This window comes from Nilaparvata lugens, chromosome 14 (assembly GCF_014356525.2).
Source record: "Nilaparvata lugens isolate BPH chromosome 14, ASM1435652v1, whole genome shotgun sequence".
NCBI lineage: Eukaryota > Metazoa > Arthropoda > Insecta > Hemiptera > Delphacidae > Nilaparvata > Nilaparvata lugens.
In genome coordinates, this window is record NC_052517.1 from 14,176,803 (window position 1) to 14,200,156 (window position 23,354).

Sequence of the window (23,354 nt, forward strand, 5' to 3'; positions counted from 1 at the left end):
GTGGAGAAGAAGGAGAAGCAGAAGTAAGAGCAGGAGGAGAAGGAGGTCTGAAAGGGGTCTGAGGAGGAAGAGGAGGAGGAGGAGGAGAAGAAGGATGAGCGAGGACGAAAGGAAGGAAAAGTACGATAATATGTAAATATGTTTAATATGTGAATATTTTTTTTTCATATTCAAGAATGAACAGTTAATATTACATCAATAAACCTGCATCAGCTACCGTCTATAGAAGGCATTGACAAGACAGAGGATCGGCAATGTTTTTCTCCCATCTTCCTGCCTGTCATTATAACGTGGACCTCACTATAGTTTCCTTGGCTGTTCCCGTGTTGCATTTTGTTGCATGTCGAATGATACAGTATCACGGTAGTTTGTATCATGTTCGCTGCCAGCGCTTTCTAGCGTCACACTTTACAACTACATTAAGCTTTTCTCTACTCGTTTTTCCGTCGGTGCAACTTTGATCACTGCTTTTCATCAAATTTGGGGATGAGTTTTGAAATTTTTACTAACAAGAAACCTTCTTTGATGGGTGGAGAGCTTAGAAAATGAATTTCAATGCAATTGGTACATAAATAATCACTGTAACTGACTTCAAAGGTGCTGCCTCTCGCCAGAGTTTTGTGCGAATGGAATGGAAACGCACTTCACTTTAGGAATCCTCAATTATGCTAAATAATTTTCTATAGGTTATATTTTTTTGGAGGATCATTGTGACTCAGAGTAACTTATTGATTACTTTCACGGTGATTCCATCAAAGATTATCTCAATCAAAGTTAAGCCGGGTTTTGGACCTTCCTTGCGCAAGCCAGTTTGCGCAGTTGAATGTGTGTGTGTGAACGACTGAACGGTGGCTTGAGGCTTGTGCAAGCCAAAAAATCTGGCTTGAGAAAATTCTGTTCTGACAGAAAATCGACTTGCGGGGTTGGAATATTGGAATGAGCGTTTAAACACTGCTCATGCAATTTGCGCAAACTGGCAGGTCAAAAGTACGTTTTCGCGCATGCGCACGCGAATCCTGACCGCACCACAGAGAAGAGGTTGTTAATTAATACTATTAATAGTGTCTAATCTCTTCTCTGTGCCGCAACTGAACCTCTAGTTTGTCTGTCTCGTGATTTTTATTCATTATTACCTATTCAAGTTTTCATGCTAAATATATTAGTGTTAAGTTCTCAAGTGTTTCATAATTAATAGTGTCTATAATATTAGTATATCATGATAATTAATAAATATGGCAAATTAAAAAGATTTCCTGAGTGATTTAATAGAAGTTTATAAATCTTTTCCTTGTGTATGGCAAATTTAGTCCAAAGAATTCAGTGATCGCTAGGCTAAATCTCATGCTTATGATGCCCTAATAGAAAAAATGCGATCAGTTGACCAAGAAGCTGACAGGGAGACTATGGAGTGTTATATGGATACTATGAGTGATCTGGATAACAATCTGATATAGATCAAAACTGATTTGGATAGCTACTGCTTCCATAGATAACTGCTACTGATACTTCTGGTTTTTAGGTTAGTATCAGTGAAATTCACAAGGCAAATTGCACAAACTGAACTGAGCGTGTGAACAGAAGAATTTTATTTCGCTTGTTTGCGCAAATTTGGCTTGCGCAAGCCAGTTTGCGCTAATGGCTTGAGTTTGTAAACCCAGCTATAGTCTCCCTTCTTCTTTCAATTCTTTTACTGAGATTAACATTGAACGAGCATTAGGGAGTTCTCTTACTATATGTATCTATATGTAGCTGACTGAGCTAAATATGTAGCTCAAATTTAATATGGTTCTACTATATAGCAGGAAAAAATTCAAAATTTCAAATCTCAATTTTCTTGTGTATACATCGTAGCAAAGTTGAAAAAGGGTTATTCCTGCCAAATCTCATCGAATTCTATCAACACGTTTGGCCGTAATCGCGTTACATACAGACAAAAAAGACAATCAGAGTTGAAACAGAAATAAATGAACTAGTACTGTATTTCTGTGAACAGTAGACGTCGCGCTCAGTAAGTTACATTGACCTGTTGCTATGTTTTCTCAAAAATCAATAGATAATTTATCAATTTAAAATGTCTAGAAAAAATCCCAAATAGACATAGAGCTTTCTGTCCTATTGTACCGTGACGTGTCGTCCCGGAATGTGAGTGTGAGCGCTGTTATCAGGTCTGGCTGCAACTGTCTACAACGTTGATAGAATAATATTTATTACATTTTCAAGAAGTTCAATGTTTTTGAACGGGTAGTATTATAGCATTTAAGCATAGCCACCACTAATAAGACGCCAATATTACCGTAAAAATCAGACTCTAGAATTATTCATCATAAATCAGCTGTGTAGTGGACTACAATACTACCCGTTCAAAAACATCGAACATCTTGAAAATGTATCCTTCCATCAACGTTAGTAGACAGTTGACAATCATAGCCTCTACTAACGTTGATGGAAAGATACATTTTCAAGATGTTCGATGTTTTTGAATGGGTAGTATTATAGTCCACTAGATAGCTGATTTATGATGAATAATTCTAAAGTATGATTTTTACGGTAATATTGGCGTTCGAAGGAGACTCCTTTTCCTTTTGTATTATCCTTTTTCTAAAAACCGAAATTTCTAAAAACCGTATGTATAAGTGGCCACGAAATTCAAAAAGGAACATACCTGTCAAATTTCATGAGAATCTATTGATGCGTTTCGCTGTAAATGCGGAACATAAATATAAACAGAAAAACATAAAGAGAAATGCAAAATCGTCGACTTGAGTCTTAAAGTGCGTCAGATATACGCGCCGCGAACATGAGCAATTCACTTTTAATCAGCTGATTATATCTGTATTTTTACAGAAACGGTAAAATACAGATATAAATCAGCTGTGTAGTGGACTACAATACTACCCGTTCAAAAACATCGAACATCTTGAATACATATATCTGTATTTTTACAGAAACGGTAAAATACAGATATAAAAAGTTTGGTATCAGCGTATTAAAAGTGAATTGCTCATGTTCGCGGCGCGTAAATCTGTACGCACCTTATGACCTCACTTCGCTCGGTCAATAAAGAATAAAATGAAACCTACCTTAGCCTGATGTCCACCCCTCAACCAAAGCAGCGACTTCCTTGCGTCGTCGGCTCTATCCTTGTTCACCAACCAGACAGGACTCTCAGGGAGGAATAGCAATGCGACCGCTGCAATGGAGGGAAGCACCAGGCCAAAGCATGCCACTAGCCTCCAGTGTAAACGACTCCCCAGGGCGTAGACCAGTAGGATGCCCAGGGCATAGGCAGCTCCTGGGGTACTCATGAAGAAGCCACGCAGGGTTGGCTCTGAGATTTCGCCTATCAGCACCTGAAAATATTAATTAAAATCATTCAAATTTAATATATTGATAAAGAATTACAATAGGTCTACCATAGATACATATATAGTGACTGGACTATATCCCGTTCGTGTATAAGCCATTTCTTTACTTTATCATGGTATCCTATCCTATACTATTGAACGAGAAATTTCTGTTAATAGATGGAATTAAATGGAGAATGCATTTACAGAATTTATAAGGGATTATCGTTGAATTATAATTATTTCTGTTTATATGTTTATCTGTATCTGACCGTATCTTGAAAACTGCTCTAATGATTCTCACGGAATTTGGAAGAAAGTGGGTATATGATATAAAAAATTGATTGCACTAGTTCTCAGCCCTGGGATAACTCGCTGAAAGACATTAAAAGGATAAATAAATCCTTAGAAAAACAGCTGGAAATTTTGTTGTCTGTTGATGATGGAAGTGAGTGAGCGAGTGTATGTGTGTGGAACTGAAACAAAATCATGACTCAGCCGTTGAACTTTTGTAATCATTCAATCAGTGCCGGTTGTACAAGAGCCGGTTAAATGTTAATCCTGATTAATTCCAGTGGAACCAATCTGATAAGCTATCTTTTTGAAATGGTCTTCTCTGATTTGGATTGAAATTTAACATGCTTTTGTGAGTGGAATTTTTTCATTCCTCTGAGAATTAATCTCTATCCACTGTGATTAGAAAGAACCAACCTTTCTGTAAGAAATATAAATATATTATAATTTCTTCTTTCGTAATAAATTTAACATGATTTTGTACTCCAGAGCGGAACTCGTTGCCCCGATATTAGATGATTAAGGCAGAGGCTAAAAATAAACTTTCTACTCATGATATTTTTCAAAGTTTTTCGATTTTTATATCATTGAGCTATGAAAATGAAAAAGTTTTTTCGGGAAAACATTTTTTTTCCGATCATTACTTTTCGAGATATGAGCGCCTGAAGTTTGATTTTTTGGGACAGAGCACTTCAAATTCGGTAAGATGTAAATCGATGAGATTCAGAGGATATATTCTTCATGGTATTGTTGATTTATTAAAGCAAACATTTTCTGAAAATATCAATTTTTGAAAAAGTTATTTAATTTACCAAAAATAACTCGACTAAAAGTTGTTTTTGGTTATTTTTAGTAAATTGAATAACTATCTTAAAAATTGATATTTTTAGAAACTTTTTGTTTTACTAGATCAACAATACTATGAAGAATCTATCCTTCAAATCTCATGGATTTATCTGTTACCGAATTTGGAATGTTCTGTCCCAAAAATTTAAATTTTAGGCGCTCATATCTCAAAAAGTAATGATCGGAAAAAATATTTTCTTGTGAAATCTTTTTCATTTTTATAGCTCAATGATATTAAAATCGAACAGATAAACATATAAACAGAAAATGCTCGTTTAATAGTATAGGATAGGATACTATAATAAAGTAAAGAAATGGCTTATACACGAACGGGATATAGTCCAGTTACTATATACATTGATGCTTGCAATATATATTGTAGTTGTGATTATTTCATACATTATTTCATACTCGTATTTTCGGTTCATTTTCTAGGTTTCAGCTATTTCCGCCATATCCGTTGATCTGACAGAAAAATTTGCTATGGCCGTTTTTTAAGATTAAAATTTTTTGAATAAAATGAGATCATTCGCAACTCTATATCTCTAATGAGTACTGAGTTATGATTTTTCAAAAATGAGTCAAATGTAAAGGAAAACTCAATTCTGATGAATTTTATTTTTTGATAAACATTGGGCCATATGAATAAAGTTGAACATTTGCTTATACTTCTAAAATATGGAGCATTTGCTTCATTTTCTATGAATAAACGTTAGCAAAACCTTTTGCTCATGCTCATCAAAAAAATAGTTTGAGCATTTGCTCAAAAGTAAAAGCTTTCGCTCAAAATTGTATGAATAAACTAGAGCATTTGCTCAACTTTTGAAGCAAATGCTTCAAAAAAGGTGAGTCTAGTCTAGAGCAGCTTATCACCTTTTGCTCATAGTAAAATGGCTCAACTAATTCATATGAGGAAGAGGAAACTATACCAGATACGATCACAACCAATAGTTGAGAACTTTAAAACCCTTTAGATTCAACCATGATTGATATATATCACCATTATTCCTACAAAAGAATAAATACAAAAGCTACCTGTCATAAAGATAGCCATCACAAAATATGAAATAGGCATTTAAGAAGATGAGAGTGTAGACGATTACAAGAAGGCTATTGATATTATAAGAATATGCTGAAGATTATTATAGAGATGACATTCTTTCATGCTATTATTTCAAAATTCTAAACTCAACTAACCTAAAACCCTATTCATAGATTTAATAGAAAACAGAGCAGACGACACAAACACAAGCGGTGCACCCTACTTGCATATTTAGGGTTCCGTGAGCTATAAAAACAAAGTAAGGCTACAAAAGTGAATCAGCTGATGAAACATCTTCAAAAATACATGAGCATTTGCTCCAGAGTTCAGGAGCATAAGGTAAGAGTATAAGGTAAAGCTTATTCATATCAAAATGAGCAAATGCTTTTGCTTCTACCTTTTGCTCATGAGCAAAACCTTATGTTCAATGCTTTTGCTCATGAGCATTTGCTTTGTTTTTATTCATATGGGCCAATATCTTCCGATTGTTACCATTTAGATGTATAATTCGAAATCCCTCTGGGCGCAATTTTGTGCTCTAACATCTGAGACTAGGTAGAGCGCTCTATCTCATATAGATTCCCAGGTACACCTGACAATAATGCTCCTTGTATTGTGAAAACACCTAATTTTAAGCTTCAACCATCAACACCAATTACATTGCCCTCACATTGATATTTCGCACAATGACATAAGTTCATGATATTATGTTCTATGAGAATCACCCGTTAGGTGCACTTCATTCCAGTATTTCCTAGTGGAGAGGCGCGCATAAGGACACCTCAAGGATCAAAATTTCAAATACTAATAACTTTTGACACAATGCTAGGATTTCATCATACTACACTTCATTCTTCTCGACTCGTCAGGTGGTCCAAAATCATGCATCATAAGTATAATTCGGTCGAAAAATGGAAAATTTATTGCTGAGTGTAGGCTACTTATTCTTATATCCCTCATTCATATCCCATATTCATCTATCTCTTTCCTGTATAGGGCTACTTGTAATATAAATATATAAAAAATAAAAATCGCAGTACCCTTTAAAAAAAGGTACAAAATTCACAGTCCTAGTTCATAAAATCATATGAATACACTAACATTATGATCAAAAAAGAGAATCTTCCAGCAGTATTTATTTATTTATTTACTTCATATCACTTGAAAATGGCATCAATGTTGAAACATGTTGTGATAAAATAATTCAAAAAGGGTAGTGAGATTTTTATTTTTCTTCATACTCATATTCATCCCTTATTCATAGCCCATATTCATATCCATCATCATTTTATTGTTGTATATGCAATGGTACAAAAAGATTCAGTTTCGAATTCAATTTGAGCATAATTTGAAAAATCTGGTGTGGCGCACTCACACAACTTTCCTTGCCGTTATGAAAATTGATCAACTGACGCTAGTGTTCACGCGCATCTCAAGTCAGCTGGTGACCGGACAATAACGCTGGAGACACGCGAAGTCTGCTATCTCTTCATAGTGAATGATTTAATAGAATCAACAGTTTGCAATTGAAATAGTAATATTCTCTCGAATTTCGAGCTTATTTTCAATTTTAGGTGAAAATGTTACAAAACATTAATTATAGAGATTATCATGCTCAACATTTTCCACTTGGAATTTTTTGTTTATATTGTATCTGAAGCCTGATAATTGGGAATCTGAAATCAAACTTTGCATAGATGGGGCAGAGCTCCTGGAATTTTTACAGTTATGGGTCTTGTGGCAGTTGATAGAGCTCATTAATGACTATTTCAGGGATAAATTTGATCAAAATCGTTGGAGCCGTTTTCGAGAAAATCGCGAAAAACCCTGTTTTTGACAACATTTTCACCGTTGACCGCCATCTTTAATTGCATTAGACCGAAATTGTTCGTGTCGGATCCTTACATTGTAAGGACCTCAAGTTTCAAATTCCAAGTCATTCCTTTAATTGGGAGATGAGATATCGTGTACACACACACACACACACACACACACACACACACACACACACACACACACCACACACACACACACACACACACACACACCACACACACACACACACACACACACACACACACCACACACACACACACACACACCACACACACACACACACACACACCACACACACAACACACACACACACACACACACACACACACACACACACACACACACACACACACACACACCACACACACACACACACACACACAGACCAATACCCAAAAATCACTTTTTTGGACTCAGGGGACTTGAAACGTATAAAAAATTTAGAAATTTGGGTACCTTAATTCTTTTCGGAAAGCAATACTTTTCTTACCTATGGTAATTGGGCAAGGAAAGTAAAAAGGTACAAAATTTACAGTCCTTGTTCATAAAATCATATGAATACACTAACATTATGATCAAAATAAGAATCTTCCAGCAGTATTTATTTATTTTCGCCACACTGCACAGAAAGCAGCTGTTTTCCAGTCCCTACGTAGATCTGAAAGACATTGTTTGCAGACGACTCTCGTCTGACGTCAGAACAGGTTTCTTTCCGGCCTAGGCCGGAAAGAGTACCCTTTCCAGCCGCTAACATGGAACTAAGAACGGTGATCAAAAAATTTTCATTATTTGTGTTCATTATTCAATAATTGAAAAATTTATAATAATGTCATCTTTCTGTCATTTGAAAGAATAAAAAAGTATAAACTCAACCTCCACACAATTATTGAACATCATCTTTTAGGTTATCTAGACAAATCAGAATACCTGACTAGTTCCGAGGCCCATGCCGACCGAGAATCCGCCAAGCACCCTCCCAATGAGGAGCAAGAAGTGGTTGGGCCAAACAGACATGCTGAGCCAGCCGAAGATGACAGGGATGAGGGAGAGCTGCAGGGTCAACCTGCGACCCCAGTTGTCCATCATAGGACCAGCTAGGATAGCCCCAATGGGGGTGGCTATTGAATGCACGCTGGCTGTAAACGAACAAAAGGGAAAAGAATAATTATAGAAAAATAGATAAAATTGGAGAAAAGATAATTTTATAGATTACAGAAACTGCTAGACACGATGAAAAGCTAATAATAGAAAATCGTGAATGATACAGGGGAAGAAAGAGAACATAAAAAAGAAGAAAGAAGAAGAGAACTAGAGAAGGGCAAAGAGATTGATTGATTGATTGAGTACTTTATTTATGTAGATTACAATATACACTTATGAATTAACATAATATAGACTAAGAAAATAATTATTTAACTGTATATGATATGAAAAAGCAATTTGTAATATAATAACTATAGATAATTATATTGTTATGCATCGACATAAATTGCCGGAGCTTTGGACATATCAATGTCCATTCTTCGGAAAGAATATTAAAAATATCCTCCCCACTAACTCTCTACCAAAAAAATTCAAAATCTCAAGAGAGAGAGAGAGAGTGAGAGTGTGAGAGAGAGTGGGGAGAAGAAGAAGAAGAAGAAGAAGAAGAAGAAGAAGAAAAAAAGAAGAAGAAGAAGAAGAAGAAGAAGAAGAAGAAGAAAAGAAGGAAACAGAAAGTTGGAAAAAGAAAAAATGAGTGGGAGAAATAGAAGGAGGAGGACGAAAAGGTGGAAGATGATGAGAAATAAGGAAGAAAAGGAGGAGGAGCATTAAGAGGAAGAGTAGGAGGAAGAAGAGGAGAGAGATGTGATTTTGGGGGGACGAGGAGTAAGAGGAAGATGGAGAGGAGGAAGTCCTCTATCGTGAGAATCTATCACGATTCATAGATTCATAGATAAGCCACTATCATATTAAGCGAGCAATTTCTGTATATATTTTTATATCTGGTTATCTATATTTATGGTTATTTATGTCCAACAGATGTCGAAAACGGCTCCAACAACTTCTACGAAATTTGGAACATAGTAGGTTTATGATATAAAAATTCAATTGCACTAGGTCTCATCCCTGGGAAAACTCGCTGCACGACATTAAAAGGATAATTCATCTTTGGCTGAAACAGCTGAGACTTTTGTCGTCTGTGGATAGTAGCAAGTGAGCGAGTGATTCTGTGGAAAATCAAAATATCGCATCCCCGCAATTCATAAACTGACGTATAGCTGTAAAATATAAACACGATCTTTTTAAAGAATTGTGTTCTCTTTATCAATAAATAAAGATGACGAGCGAAGCTCGGAGCCCTTAGCTTCGCTCTTCATTTTCATTCATTTACGTATTATATTTTTATATATGGCTATTTTTATATCAGGTTATTTATATGGTCATTTATATGGTTATTTATGTTCAACGGATCTCGAAAACGGCTTCAACGATTTTCACAAAATTTGGAACATAGTAGGTTTATAATATAAAAACTCGATTGCACTAGGTCTCATCCCTGGGAAAACTCGCTGAAAATGATAATGATTATTCATCCTTGGAAAAACAGCTGATAATTTCGTCGTCTGTCGATAACAGAAGATGCGTGTGCCTGTGTGGGAGATCAGCTGTGTAATCAATCGGCTTACCGTATCTCACGAGAAATATTATCTATAGTGAGGTCCACGTTATAATGACAGTAAATAGAGATAAAAGAACAGCGTTGCCTCTTCTCTGCCTCAATTAATTACATTTCTACACTGTCAAAAACAGATTTGGCATCGTTGAGGAGCTAGAAAAGGATAGTACTACCTGCTTTGTCGAATTATAGACAAGGATAGTATATTCATATAACGTGGACCTCACTATAGAAATTTTAATAGACTATTTCAAAATAATCTGATTTGTTGACATGACATGGTATATCATAATATTCAAAACTAATCATTTTTCTACAGTTTTGAGTGATTAGTGAGTGTTATTTTGTTACACAATTTGGTTTGTAAACATTCTAAATCAGAACGTTTCTGTTTTCAAATCTTTGGACTGAAAATTGGACCTGAATTCAAGTGCATGGAACATAACTTACTTTTTGGAATATTTATAGTGTATAAATCAAAATTCGGGGAAGAAACAGTTTTGGGATGTGCCTGTTAGTCCTTCCCCAATCATTTTGAAGAATTGTGTTCTGCTTATCAATAAATAAATAACGAGCGTTGCGGTGCTCCGATATTTTATAATTAATTTGTCATTATATTTATATATCACAGATTTACAGTGATTCCGGCATGTTACACTGTAGGTCAAATCAGTTTCTGATGAGAAATTAGAAAAATAGCTGTTGATGAAAATAAACCTGTTGAGAAAAAAGTACTCGATGTCAAGTGAGTGGCTGAAATAGTATATTTCGCACCTAGGGCCGAAAATGAGACTTTTCCGGCTCGAAATCGGTTTTCAAGTCCGAGGCCGTAGGCCGAGGACTAGAAAAGATTGAGAGCCGGAAAAACATTTTTGCCCGTGGTGCGAACGCTATTTTTCGCCACACAGAGAAATAAACAATATATATGAGAATAATTGTTTATTAAGCAGTTCCGAAAACAAAAGTGGAAGGTCATAGCTCTAGCTATTAGTATAGTTATTAGTATCTAGTTATTAAAGTATAGAAAACTGAAGAATACATAATACTTGGAAACCTCACAGAATCATATTGATTTTTCCAATACATCAATAAATTTTAGTTCTATTAGGATCCTCCTCAATTTGAATCAGGCAGCCTTTTGTTTTCCCAATTCCAAAAAAAAATACCTAAAATATTCGTTTCACTGGGAATTCGTGTCTGATAGTAGCCTACATTATAACTGAAGAATATAAATTATTACTCATTTTATTGTGATCTATTCATGTTTTTCTTATGAAATTCAATAAATTATAGGCCTACAGCATGAATACTATGTCCAATTCATTTGTACTGGTGGCAAAATTTTACATTGAAAATAATTATTTGATAAAATCCAAGTTCAATAGTAATGAAAACAAATTCCTTCAAAAAATAATTGATAATAATACGTTTCGAGGGAAAAATTAAGAACAAAAAAATGGGAAGCATCGGGGGATTTGAACCGAGGTACCATCGCTCCGTAAGCAAGCTCCTTACCGCTGCGCTACATAGACGTTCGTAAATGGTGGTCTTATAACCTGCTGATAAAATACACACTTTGGGCTATGGAACTTCAATTAGCCTATGGTAGCATAGATGAATTTGAACATTAATATTCTGAAAAATCTAGAAGGAAAATAGAAATTTGGGCTTCCAGGTGCACGAGATTGATATTTTTAGAATCTATGTTCAAAATTTGGAGATCTAAATCATTCCCGTTTTTCCGGTATGCAATCCACAAGTTGACATGTTTTGATGCGAACAAACACAACCCCACTCTCTCTTATTATATAGAAGAAGAAGATATCTTACCTCTATTTCATTCATCCAAATAAAATGATAGTATATTACTGCAGAATACTTTATTCAATTCTAGAAGCATAAACTGATTCTGTTTCATAAACTATTTTGTAAACCCGTTCATATCAAATCAGAATCAGCTGTTATTCAAGGTCATTTTACAGCCCTAGGGCCGTAAAGTTTTACCGGCCTGGTCGGAAAACAATCACTTTCGGCCACCATATGACGCACGTAAACCAGCTCATTACATCCAAGTGTGGCGAAAAAGTTTAATAAACCACTCAAGAATCCGCGAAAAAATTATGTAACCTAGACAAATATTTCTCAGTTTTTATCAGCAGAAACGTTTTCAAAGAGTGCATCAATATCATTACTTTGGCACGTGTCACAGATTTTGATGCAACATTTTGATAATTAAGGAATTTTTTATGCACTTTTTCAAATAATATGAAGTTCATACTCACTCATAGCATATAGAGGAAAGATTACAAAAATAATGATAATATCCACAATAGTGAGATATCTAGTTTATAATGACAGTATTTGATTATCATTAGTGTTGCTATCCTTGTCTATCATTCCACAAAGCGAATAGCGCTATCTCTTTCTTGCTTTGCTCTGTTGCCAGATCGTCTTTTAACTATGTAGAATTAATAATCGACTAAATATTTCATCTTAATTATGGAAATCCATTATGAAATAATTGAAAAATATTATTTCTTGCATAATAAAATAATATCGGGGCACAGAGCTTCGCTAGTTATTTTTACTTTACTTTGCTTGCCCTATTACCATAGGTAAGGAAAGTATTGCTTTCCAAAAAAAATTAAGGTACCCTAATTTCAAGTTTTCTATACGTTTCAAGGTCCCCTGAGTCCAAAAACATGATTTTTGGGTGTTGGTGTGTGTGTGTGTGTGTGTGTGTGTGTGTGTGTGTGTGTGTGTGTGTGTGTGTGTGTGTGTGTGTGTGTGTGTGTGTGTGTGTGTGTGTGTGTGTGTGTGTGTGTGTGTGTATGTGTGTATGTCTGTGAACACGATAACTCCATTCCTAATCAACAGATTGACTTGAAATTTTTAACTCAAGGTCTTTATACCATGAGGATCCGACAATAAGAAATTCAATAAAATTCAATTCAAAATGGCTGAAAAAACGACGGATAATTACTAAAAAACCATGTTTTTCACGGTTTTCTCGAAAACGGCTCTAACGATTTTCTTCAAATTTATACCATGGATAGCTATTTATAAGCCCTATCAACTGACATGAGTCTCATTTCTGGGAAAATTGCAGGAGCTGCGTAGTGTTCTCGAGAAAAATGGCGGATAATCACTAAAAAACCATGTTTTTCACGGTTTTCTCGAAAACGGCTATAACGATTTTCTTCAAATTTATACCATGGATAGCTATTTTTAAGCCCTATCAACTGACATGAGTCTCATTTCTGGGAAAATTGCAGGAGCTCCGTAATATTCTTGAGAAAAATGACGGATAATCACTAAATAACCATGTTATTCACGGTTTTCTCGAAAACGGCTGTAACGATTTTCTTAAAATTCATACCATGGATACCATTCATAAGCCCTAGCCCTATCAACTGACATGAGTCTCATTTCTGGGAAAATTGCAGGAGCTCCATAATATTCTTGAGAAAAATGGCGGATAATTACTAAAAAACCATGTTTTTCACGATTTTCTCAGAAATAACTTGACCGATTTTTTTTTTCTTAACTTGACCGAGTCTCCTTTCAGGGGAACTAATAGGGGGCCACCCCATCCTTGAGAAATGGACTCAGTAACCTCCTTCTCGTGTATGAGGTAGGTAGGTAGCGCAGTTCATAAAAAACCCCATAGTCGAGATATTTCATCTGTAGAACAGCTGTTTTGACGACTTTAAAAAAATCCATCGAATTTCACAATTTACACAAAGAAAAAAGTACTCTGAAAACAATTATAGATACACATAATTTACAGAAGTCAGATCGTAGTTTCAAATATGAGCAAGGAAAGTTGTGTGAGTGTACCACACCAGATTTTATTATTTATTGATAAACAGAACACGATTCTCTAAAATTATCGTGTTTATATTTCACAGCTGGCTATACGTCATCTTATGAACCTCGGGGATGCGATATTTTGATTTTTCACATACTCACTTTTTTACTATTCACAGCTGTTCCAGCCAAGGATGAATTATCCTTATAATGTCGTTCAGCGAGTTTTCCCAAGGATGAGACCTAGTGCAATCGAATCTTTATATCATAAACCTACTATGTTCTGATAAATTTCGTGAAAATCGTTAGAGCCGTTTTCGAGATCCGTTAAACATGAATAATCAGATATAAAAATAGCCAGATACAAAAATAACCAGATATAAAAATAGCCTGATATATAAATACAGAAATTGCTTGCTTAATATGATAGGATTATTGATTTTCTAAACGAGAATGAAAAGTTGATATTACATCAATAAACCTGTATCAGCTACCGTCTATAGAAGGCATTGACAAGAGAGGATCGGCAATCCTCACTATAGTAATCTATATAATATAATAGGAAAGAGCTGGCTTATACACGTACGAGATAGGAAAGATAGGATGGGGAGGTGGAGAAGGAGAAGAAGAAGAAGAAGAAGGAGAAGAAGAAGAAGAAGAAGAAGAAGAAGAAGAAGAAGAAGAAGAAGAAGAAGAAGAAGAAGAAGAAGAAGAAGAAGAAGAAGAGAAGAAGAAGGAGAAGCATCATCACGTCTCAACTACTCAACTGATTAACTTGAAACTTTGCATATAGATTAACCGAGGATGGTTTAAGGCCCATTTTCAATTCTTCAAGATTCCACTAGGTCAAGTTTTCAGTTTGTCTAGTTTTAAAATAAACCCTTGCAAAGCACGGGTTACCTGCCAGTATTTACTAAAATACTTATAACATTCAATCTCTGCTTATAGTGAGATTTACATTTCTAAGTCAGCACCTGATCAGCATTGGTGTTGCTATCCTTGTCTGTCGTTGGACAAAGCAGATAGTTCTATCATTTTCCAACTCCGCGCATTGCCAAATCGTTTGTAGATTGTGGAAGAAATATTTAAAACTACTGGAATATTTAATCTTAATAATTATGAGGATGAGGAGGAAGAGGAGAAGGAGAGGATGGCGATAAAGGGGATGGAGAGAAGGAGATGAAGAAGAAGGAGGAGGAAAAGAAGAAGAAGAAGAAAAAGAGGTAGATAAAGGATGAAGAGTACGAGGCTGAGGAGGAAGAAGAGAAAAAGAAGGAGGAGGAGAAGGAGGGGCGAAAAAGAGGACGGAGAAAAAGGGATAAGGAGGAGAAGAAGATGACGTGAAGAAGAAAAAGTAGATAGAGGATGAAAAGGACGAGGAGGAGAAGAAAGAAAAAAGGAGGAAGAAGAACATGAAGAAGGTAAAAATGAAGAAGAAGATGAAGATGAAGAAGTAGAAGAAGAAGAAGAAGAAGATGATGATGATGAAGAAGGAGAAGAAGAAGAAGAAGAAGAAGAAGAAGAAGAAGAAGAAGAAGAAGAAGAAGAAGAAGAAGAAGAAGAGAGAAGAAGAAGAAGAAGAAGAAGAAGAAGAAGAAGAAGAAGAAGAAGAAGAAGAAGAAGAAGAAGAAGGAGAAGCATCATCACGTCTCAACTACTCAACTGATTAACTTGAAACTTTGCATATAGATTAACCGAGGATGGTTTAAGGCCCATTTTCAATTCTTCAAGATTCCACTAGGTCAAGTTTTCAGTTTGTCTAGTTTTAAAATAAACCCTTGCAAAGCACGGGTTACCTGCCAGTATTTACTAAAATACTTATAACATTCAATCTCTGCTTATAGTGAGATTTACATTTCTAAGTCAGCACCTGATCAGCATTGGTGTTGCTATCCTTGTCTGTCGTTGGACAAAGCAGATAGTTCTATCATTTTCCAACTCCGCGCATTGCCAAATCGTTTGTAGATTGTGGAAGAAATATTTAAAACTACTGGAATATTTAATCTTAATAATTATGAGGATGAGGAGGAAGAGGAGAAGGAGAGGATGGCGATAAAGGGGATGGAGAGAAGGAGATGAAGAAGAAGGAGGAGGAAAAGAAGAAGAAGAAGAAAAAGAGGTAGATAAAGGATGAAGAGTACGAGGCTGAGGAGGAAGAAGAGAAAAAGAAGGAGGAGGAGAAGGAGGGGCGAAAAAGAGGACGGAGAAAAAGGGATAAGGAGGAGAAGAAGATGACGTGAAGAAGAAAAAGTAGATAGAGGATGAAAAGGACGAGGAGGAGAAGAAAGAAAAAAGGAGGAAGAAGAACATGAAGAAGGTAAAAATGAAGAAGAAGATGAAGATGAAGAAGTAGAAGAAGAAGAAGAAGAAGATGATGATGATGAAGAAGGAGAAGAAGAAGAAGAAGAAGAAGAAGAAGAAGAAGAAGAAGAGAAGAAGAAGAAGAAGAAGAAGAAGAAGAAGAAGAAGAAGATGATGATGATGATGAAGAAGAAGATGAAGAAGAAGAAGAAGAAGAAGAAGAAGGAGAAGCGGAAGACGGCGAGGAAGAAGGAAACAGAACGTTGAAAAATAAAAATGAGTGGGAGAAGAAGAAGAAGAAGAAGATGATGATGAAGAATGAAAAGTTTTCTATTATATTGGGATGGATATAGTGAGGTCCACGTTATAATGGCAGTGGATAAAGATAGAAGAATAGCGATGCCGATTCTCTGCATTAATTAATTATATTTCTACACTGTAAAAAACGTAAATGGCATCGTTGTGGACCTATAAAAGGATAGCACCACCAGCTTTGTTGAGTAATAGACAAGGATAGCAAAACCAAAGTTGATCAAATACTGTCATTATAACGTGGACCGCACTATAGGTATTGCAATGGTAACAGATTGGAACATGCACCGATATCTCAACTTTGTACTTATTGAAATGCTTAATTTTAAACTGATTTTTATTTCCATACATTTTTAAAGAGTTATTTAATCACTTGATAAGTTTTCACTTAATCACTTAATAGTAAGAGACAATTGAAATATTTGTGAAATTATCTCAATTACAAAAAAGTGTAAAGTATCTCAAGTAGATGCACAACACTTAAAATAAAGTAAGAATGTGTGCAAGTTCTTCAATCATTCTTCTATAGTGAGGTCCACGTTATAATGACAGGTAGAAAGATGGGAGAGAAACGTTGCCGATCCTCTGTCTTGTCAATGCCTTCTATAGACGGTAGCTGATAAAGGTTTATTGATGTAATATTAACTTTTCTTTCTCGTTCAAAAAATCAATTATCCTATTATATTAAGCGAGCAATTTCTGTATTTATATATCTGGTTATTTTTGTATCTGGCTATTTGGCTATTTACGTTTATTGATGTAAAATCAAATGTTCATTCTCGTTTAAAATAATCAAATATATTTTATGAAGCAAGGTATTATTGACCGAGCGAAGTGAGGTCTAAGATTCAAGTCGACTGTTTGGCATTTCTCTTAATGTTTAAATGTTTTAATGTTTATATGTTGCGTATTTACGGCGAAACGCGGTAATAGATTTTCATGAAATTTGACAGGTATGTTCATTTTTAATTGCGCGTCGACGTATATACAAGGTTTTTGGAAATTTTGCATTTCAAGGATAATATAAAAGGAAAAAGGAGCCTCCTTCATACGCCAATATTGGAGTAAAAACTAGACTATAGAATTATTCATCATAAATCAGCTGACAAGTGATTACACAGATGTGTGGAGAAGCCAGTCTATTGCTGTATTTGAATAAGGTCTATAGTTTCAATCAGGTACTTGTGGATGAGAATACTGCGTGAGGTCTACTGTTCACAGAACTACTAGTATTTTTCAATAACTTTATAATCAAGATGAAATATATTGTTGAATAATTATCACTTCTACATTGTTGAAAGAATATCTGGCAACAGAGCAAAGCGAGAAAGAGATAGCGCTATCAGCTTTGTTGAATGATAGACGAGGATAGCAATACAATTGCTAATCAAACACTGCCATTATAACGTGGACCTCACTATATTGCATTCTACATTTAATATCCTACATTCACGCCAAACTGTTATCATTCCAAATTGTTTTTTTTCTTTATAAAAAAAGATAATGAACTTGATAATGACATCATATAGCCGAAATATGTGTGTCTGTGTACACGATATCTCATCTCCCAATAAACGGAATGACTTGAAATTTAGAACTTAAGGTCCTTACAATATAAGGATTCAACACAAACAATTTCGATCAAATGGCAAAAATGTTGTCAAAAACAGAGTTTTTCACGATTTTCTCAAAAATGGCCCCAACAATTCCGATCAAATTCATACCTTTGATAAGCTCTATCAACTGCCACAAGTCCCATATCTGTGAAAATTTCAGGAGCTCCGCCCCATCTATGCAAAGTTTGATTTTAGATTCCCAATTATCAGGCTTCAGATACAATTTAAACAAAAAGTTTCAAGTGGAAAAGATTCAGAATGAAAATCTCTACAATTAATGGTTTGTAACATTTTCACCTAAAATTGGAAATAAGCTCTAAATTCGATAAAATGTGATTATTCAATTGCAAACTGTTGGCAACTGTTGATACTATTAATTGAATCCTTCACTATGAAGAGAGATTGCAGACTTTGTGTGCCTCCAGCGTTATAGTGCTTTCACCAGCTGACTCAGATATTTGAGTAGTTGACTTGAGGTGCGCGTGAACTCTAACGTCAGGTGATCAATTTTTCATAACGGCAAGGAAAGTTGTGTGAGTGCGCCACACCAGATTTTTTATTTATGTTAGCATTCATTATGAATAACATAATTATGCAACCCTTTCACGAGATTCTGACAGTTTGAAGAGTATCTGACTATGATGAGATTTCTTTAAATCTTTACAACACCTTTCTAAAATTAGGAGAAACATGTTTCTTTCGAAGTAAAGTGGCCAGACAATTTTTTGTGCTTGGAGATTTGTTAAAATGTTGAGTACTTGAAAAATAATTTGAAGTGATTTTTTCAGACAAAATAAAACTACTCAATTGCCTTTGAAGGAGTTTGAAATCTCAGCTACAATAAGGTCCACGTTATAACGTTATAAAGGCAGTATTTGATTAACATTGATGTTGCTTATAATTCGACAAAGCATATAGCGCTATTCGTTTCTAGCTCCGCAACGTTGCCAGATCGTTTTCTAACAATGTAGAAATATAATTATGATTTATAATGAATTCTGATAGTTTCACCATAGAGAAACAATAGCGTAAGTAGATATCCCATGGTATAGGGAATTTATGTCGCAACTTTTACTGTTATCTCAAGCCGATTACTATCGATTATTGACAATTTTCACTGTTTTGTTGGAGTGAGAGTGTAGGAACGGCACAATTTGAGAGACTACCAGCGTCACACAGCTGCATAGGAAAGAACTATGTGAACTATCGGCTTGGGATAACAGTAAAAGTTGCGACATAAACGCCCTTTACTATGGGATATCTACTTTCTCTAGGGCTTTACATAGCCAACAAACGATTTGGCAACAGTGTGGAGTTGTAAAAGGATGGAGCTATTCTCTTTGTCTAATGACGGACAAGGATAGCAACACCAATGTTAATCAGGTGCTGGCAGGTCAACGATATAATGGCAGTGGAGGAAGTTAGGGAAACAGTGTTGTCGACTTTCTGCCTTGCCACTGCCTTCTATAGAGGATAGCTACGCCAGATGCAGTGGCATATTTAAATCGACTGGATATATATGTATATGCAATTCATAAATTTATTTTTTGTGTTCCACCTTTTTTAATACTTGTGACTAAGATGACTGTGATGTGACTTGTGTTAGATAACATGAATATTTGTGTCCTGGCGCCATATGCCAAAAAAATAAATAAGCAGCCAATACCGGTAGGCCACTTTCACACGATAGGAGACGTGCAACTTGAACACTGAAGGCCAGTTTCACACGGCAGAGTCCTCGCTCCTGGAAGATCATATTACTGAAGATCATATTTCATATTTTGCAGCTCTCCTGTGCTTTCACATGGGGATCTTACAAACAAGCCGACAGATCTAACAACTACGACGACGTTTGCTCAAAGTATGACTCATCACTTTTTCTCAAAGTATAACTTCCTTGAAAATATAGATAGGAGATTTCTAATTCGGATTTGGATTCAGCGACCCCAAATTCTTTAAAGCGTAAGTCCCATTTTCAAAAATACCCGAAAACAAGGGAGTTATAGCTGTTTTTAATATGGCTTTCCATTATCATATGATCATATTGTAAATGTACTAAGATAATAATACTCCTGCCTCACAAAGGGACAGGCAAAGGTTTCAAACACCTAAAAAGTTTAAACATGAACATTTTCAATTTTTAAAATTTCAAAAAAAATTAAACTTTAAAAAGATGAATCCAATTATGAGCTCATAAATCATCTCCACTCATCACCCAATAAAATATGAGGAAAAGGACAAGTAAACTTCACTGAATCTTAATAAATTGTCATTCAACAATCTAATTTATCAGTTTCAAATAATTGAATATAGCCTAACTCCAAAATACCAGTAAATATTTCTTTGCAACTATCAGAAAAATCTATTATGAAGATACAGTATAAACATTGTGGTGATCTGAATCGATCTATGAGAAATAGGAACTGAAAGAATAGAAAATTTCATTCCATTCGAACTTAAACGAAACTGATGTCTGTGTTTGTATTGGAACTGCTGAGTGGATAATGCATACTGAGAAAGTCATGAATAGTCCAGACCAGCCTGACGACTTTGATGCTTTTGACACCGGAATCTCGTTCTATTTTTAATAAAGAATGAAAACCATGTATCATAGTGAAAAGCAGTTCTATGCTTTGTATTATTATATGAGTATTGATTAACATAATCATGGCTTGTCGATTTTAGTCGCTGAGCTGAATCCTCAGTCGTAGAACTATGGACCAAGCGCGAGCAAGCTTTTGCTTTCTATGTTGTATACCGTCAACACAAACTTCGGCATTTTTGTTGTTCGATTTTTTGCCGTTCTTATGAATTCTGTTGAATCAAACATAATGATATTTAAGAAGTTGCGCTGAACGTGGTAGAATTCATAGGAATGGTAAAAATCAATTTTACGGGTATCGATGTACATGTAACTGGATTTAGAAGATCAATACGATAATGTGTTCTATCATAATTTAATAATTATCACAGAAATGTTCAAGTGAAAACGTTGGGCGCAAACCTACTGCCATGGGGAGACAAATAAATTTATGAAAAGCTTGATAGCTTGAATAGTGATCTGATATTTGTTACACGTTTTTGTCTAAGACATAATATGTCTTATGCCCGGTTTTTCAGTCGTTCCATAAACTGTTTATCCATTCAATAACTTTATTGAATCGATAAACATGAGAAATGCGTTTCTAGAACGCTCCCTAAACTTATTGAATCCTTAAATCTCTCGATAAACACTATATGCCTGGTTTCTCAGTCGTTCCATAAGCTGTTTATCCATTCAATAACTTTATTGAACCGATAAATATGAAAATTGCGTTTCTAGAACGTTCCTTAAACTTATTGAATCTATAAATCTATCGATAAACTATAGTGCCAAAATCCAGCCTATAAATATTTATGGAATGGATAAATTTCTCAAATTTTTGGTGGCAATCAAAAAATTAAGTTAGTAAAATTAAATTACAAAATAAAATTAAAATTAGTGTAGATCACCAGTATTTTAAAAACAAAACAGAATCAAAGTTGCACTATGTTTAGCATTGATAGCCCTCATTTGGTGTCAGCCATCTTGTTTTGGAGACATCAGCCAAAAGATGTCAGTACTGTAGGAAATTACCTCACAACAGGAAGCATGGAATAAACATCCAAGATTTGGTTGGTTACCATAGGAACCATGTATAAAGTTTGTTTACGAAAGTGCTAGTTTTGGATCATGCCATGTTGCCAGATTCATTGAACAGATAAATCGTTCCATAGCTATGGATTCTATAAATATGTTTGAGAAACCAATAAAAATTTATTGATTGGATAAAGTTATTGAATCAATAGCTATAGCGTTGTTTCTTCTTCTTCTTTGACTACCGTACGCCTAATCACAATCATATGGGATAAGCTATAGATTTGTTTATTGAACGAAATAATGCCAAAATCAAGCCTATAATAATAATTATTTATATCGAATCGATAATTTTGTTTAAAGGTTATGTTGGAATGTTTTGTGTTCGATGTTCTGTTATTTTAATATATTGAAATGGATCTAGATATAATTAGGTACAGCAGCAGTTCAGATGATGGAGTGTTTGAGTTAGATTTGAATAGAATTATATTCTTCTCTCACTGCATCCCATGCCTTGCTTTTATCTTTTATTGAATATTTATGTGTCTTTTTATTTTCTATCACATTTTTATACTTTAGGCAGATCTCTACTAATTGTTCTTTTTCAACCTCTGCAAAATTCTTGCCCCGGTCTCGTTTCTCTGCCATAATTATAATAATAACTTGAAAAAATATCATTAACGTAGGAAAAAACCTTCAACTTGAACTTCACAACAAGCAGCAAGGAATAAACAAACAGGATTCAGTTGGTTACCATGGCTACCAAGATAAATATCCCACCAAATCTCCTACACGAATACAGAGTAAGTTGTATTATAATAGCTACAGTACATACGTACTGTATAGTACAGTACCTGCTCGTTTTTACCATATAATTATATGATGTTATGTTATCTTACTCCCTTATTTTTGGATATTTTCAGAAATCAAGATAAATATCTCACCATATTTCCTTTACGAATACAGAGTAAGTTGTATTATAATAGCTACAGTACATACGTACTGTATAGTACAGTACCTGTTCGTTTTTACCGTATATCTATATTATCTTAGTACATTTACAATATGATCATATGATAATGGAAAGCTATATTAAAAACAGCTATAACTCCCTTGTTTTCGGGTATTTTTGAAAATGGGACTTACACTTTAAAGAATTTGGGGTCGCTGAATCCAAATCCGAAATCAGAAATCTTCTATCTATATTTTCAAAGAAGTTAGACTTTCAGAAAAAGTGATGAGTCATACTTTGAGCAAATGTCGTCGTAGTTGTTAGATCTGTCGGCTTATTCGTAAGATCCCCATGTGAAAGCACAGGAGAGCTGCAAAATATGAAATATGATCTTCAGTAATATGATCTTCCAGGAGCGAGGACTCTGCCGTGTGAAACTGGCCGTATTATTTGATGCTATATTACCTGTTCATCCTTGTTGAAGGTAATCAATATTATATTCTTTTCGTGAAGGAAATATTCCTCAATAATTTGATAATAAATACAGACTAAGGATCGGTTTTCGAGCTCGGGATTTAGCTAAGTTCTAGACTTTAAACAGCTGGAGTAAGAAAATTGGCTTTCCGAAACGGGGCGTAGTCGTAGTCATTGTCAGAGTAACGTTTGAATTAAATTTCAAAAAACTGGAAAATTAAACACATAATAAAATAAAAAGAAAATATTGTA

At 34.9% G+C, this 23,354-nt stretch overlaps 1 protein-coding gene across 2 annotated transcripts in view; it reads right to left on the reverse strand.

Annotated features, from left to right (window-relative positions):
• Positions 1-23,354, reverse strand: part of LOC111062199 (facilitated trehalose transporter Tret1) — an 88,798-nt gene that overhangs the window by 13,313 nt on the left and 52,131 nt on the right. For both annotated transcript variants that reach the window (XM_039440809.1, XM_039440810.1), the window contains 2 exons: positions 8,290-8,498; positions 3,081-3,350 (listed from right to left, as the gene is read on the reverse strand). In XM_039440809.1, the coding sequence (XP_039296743.1) occupies positions 3,081-3,350; positions 8,290-8,498 (479 nt within the window). The remainder of the gene's footprint in view (positions 1-3,080; positions 3,351-8,289; positions 8,499-23,354) is intronic.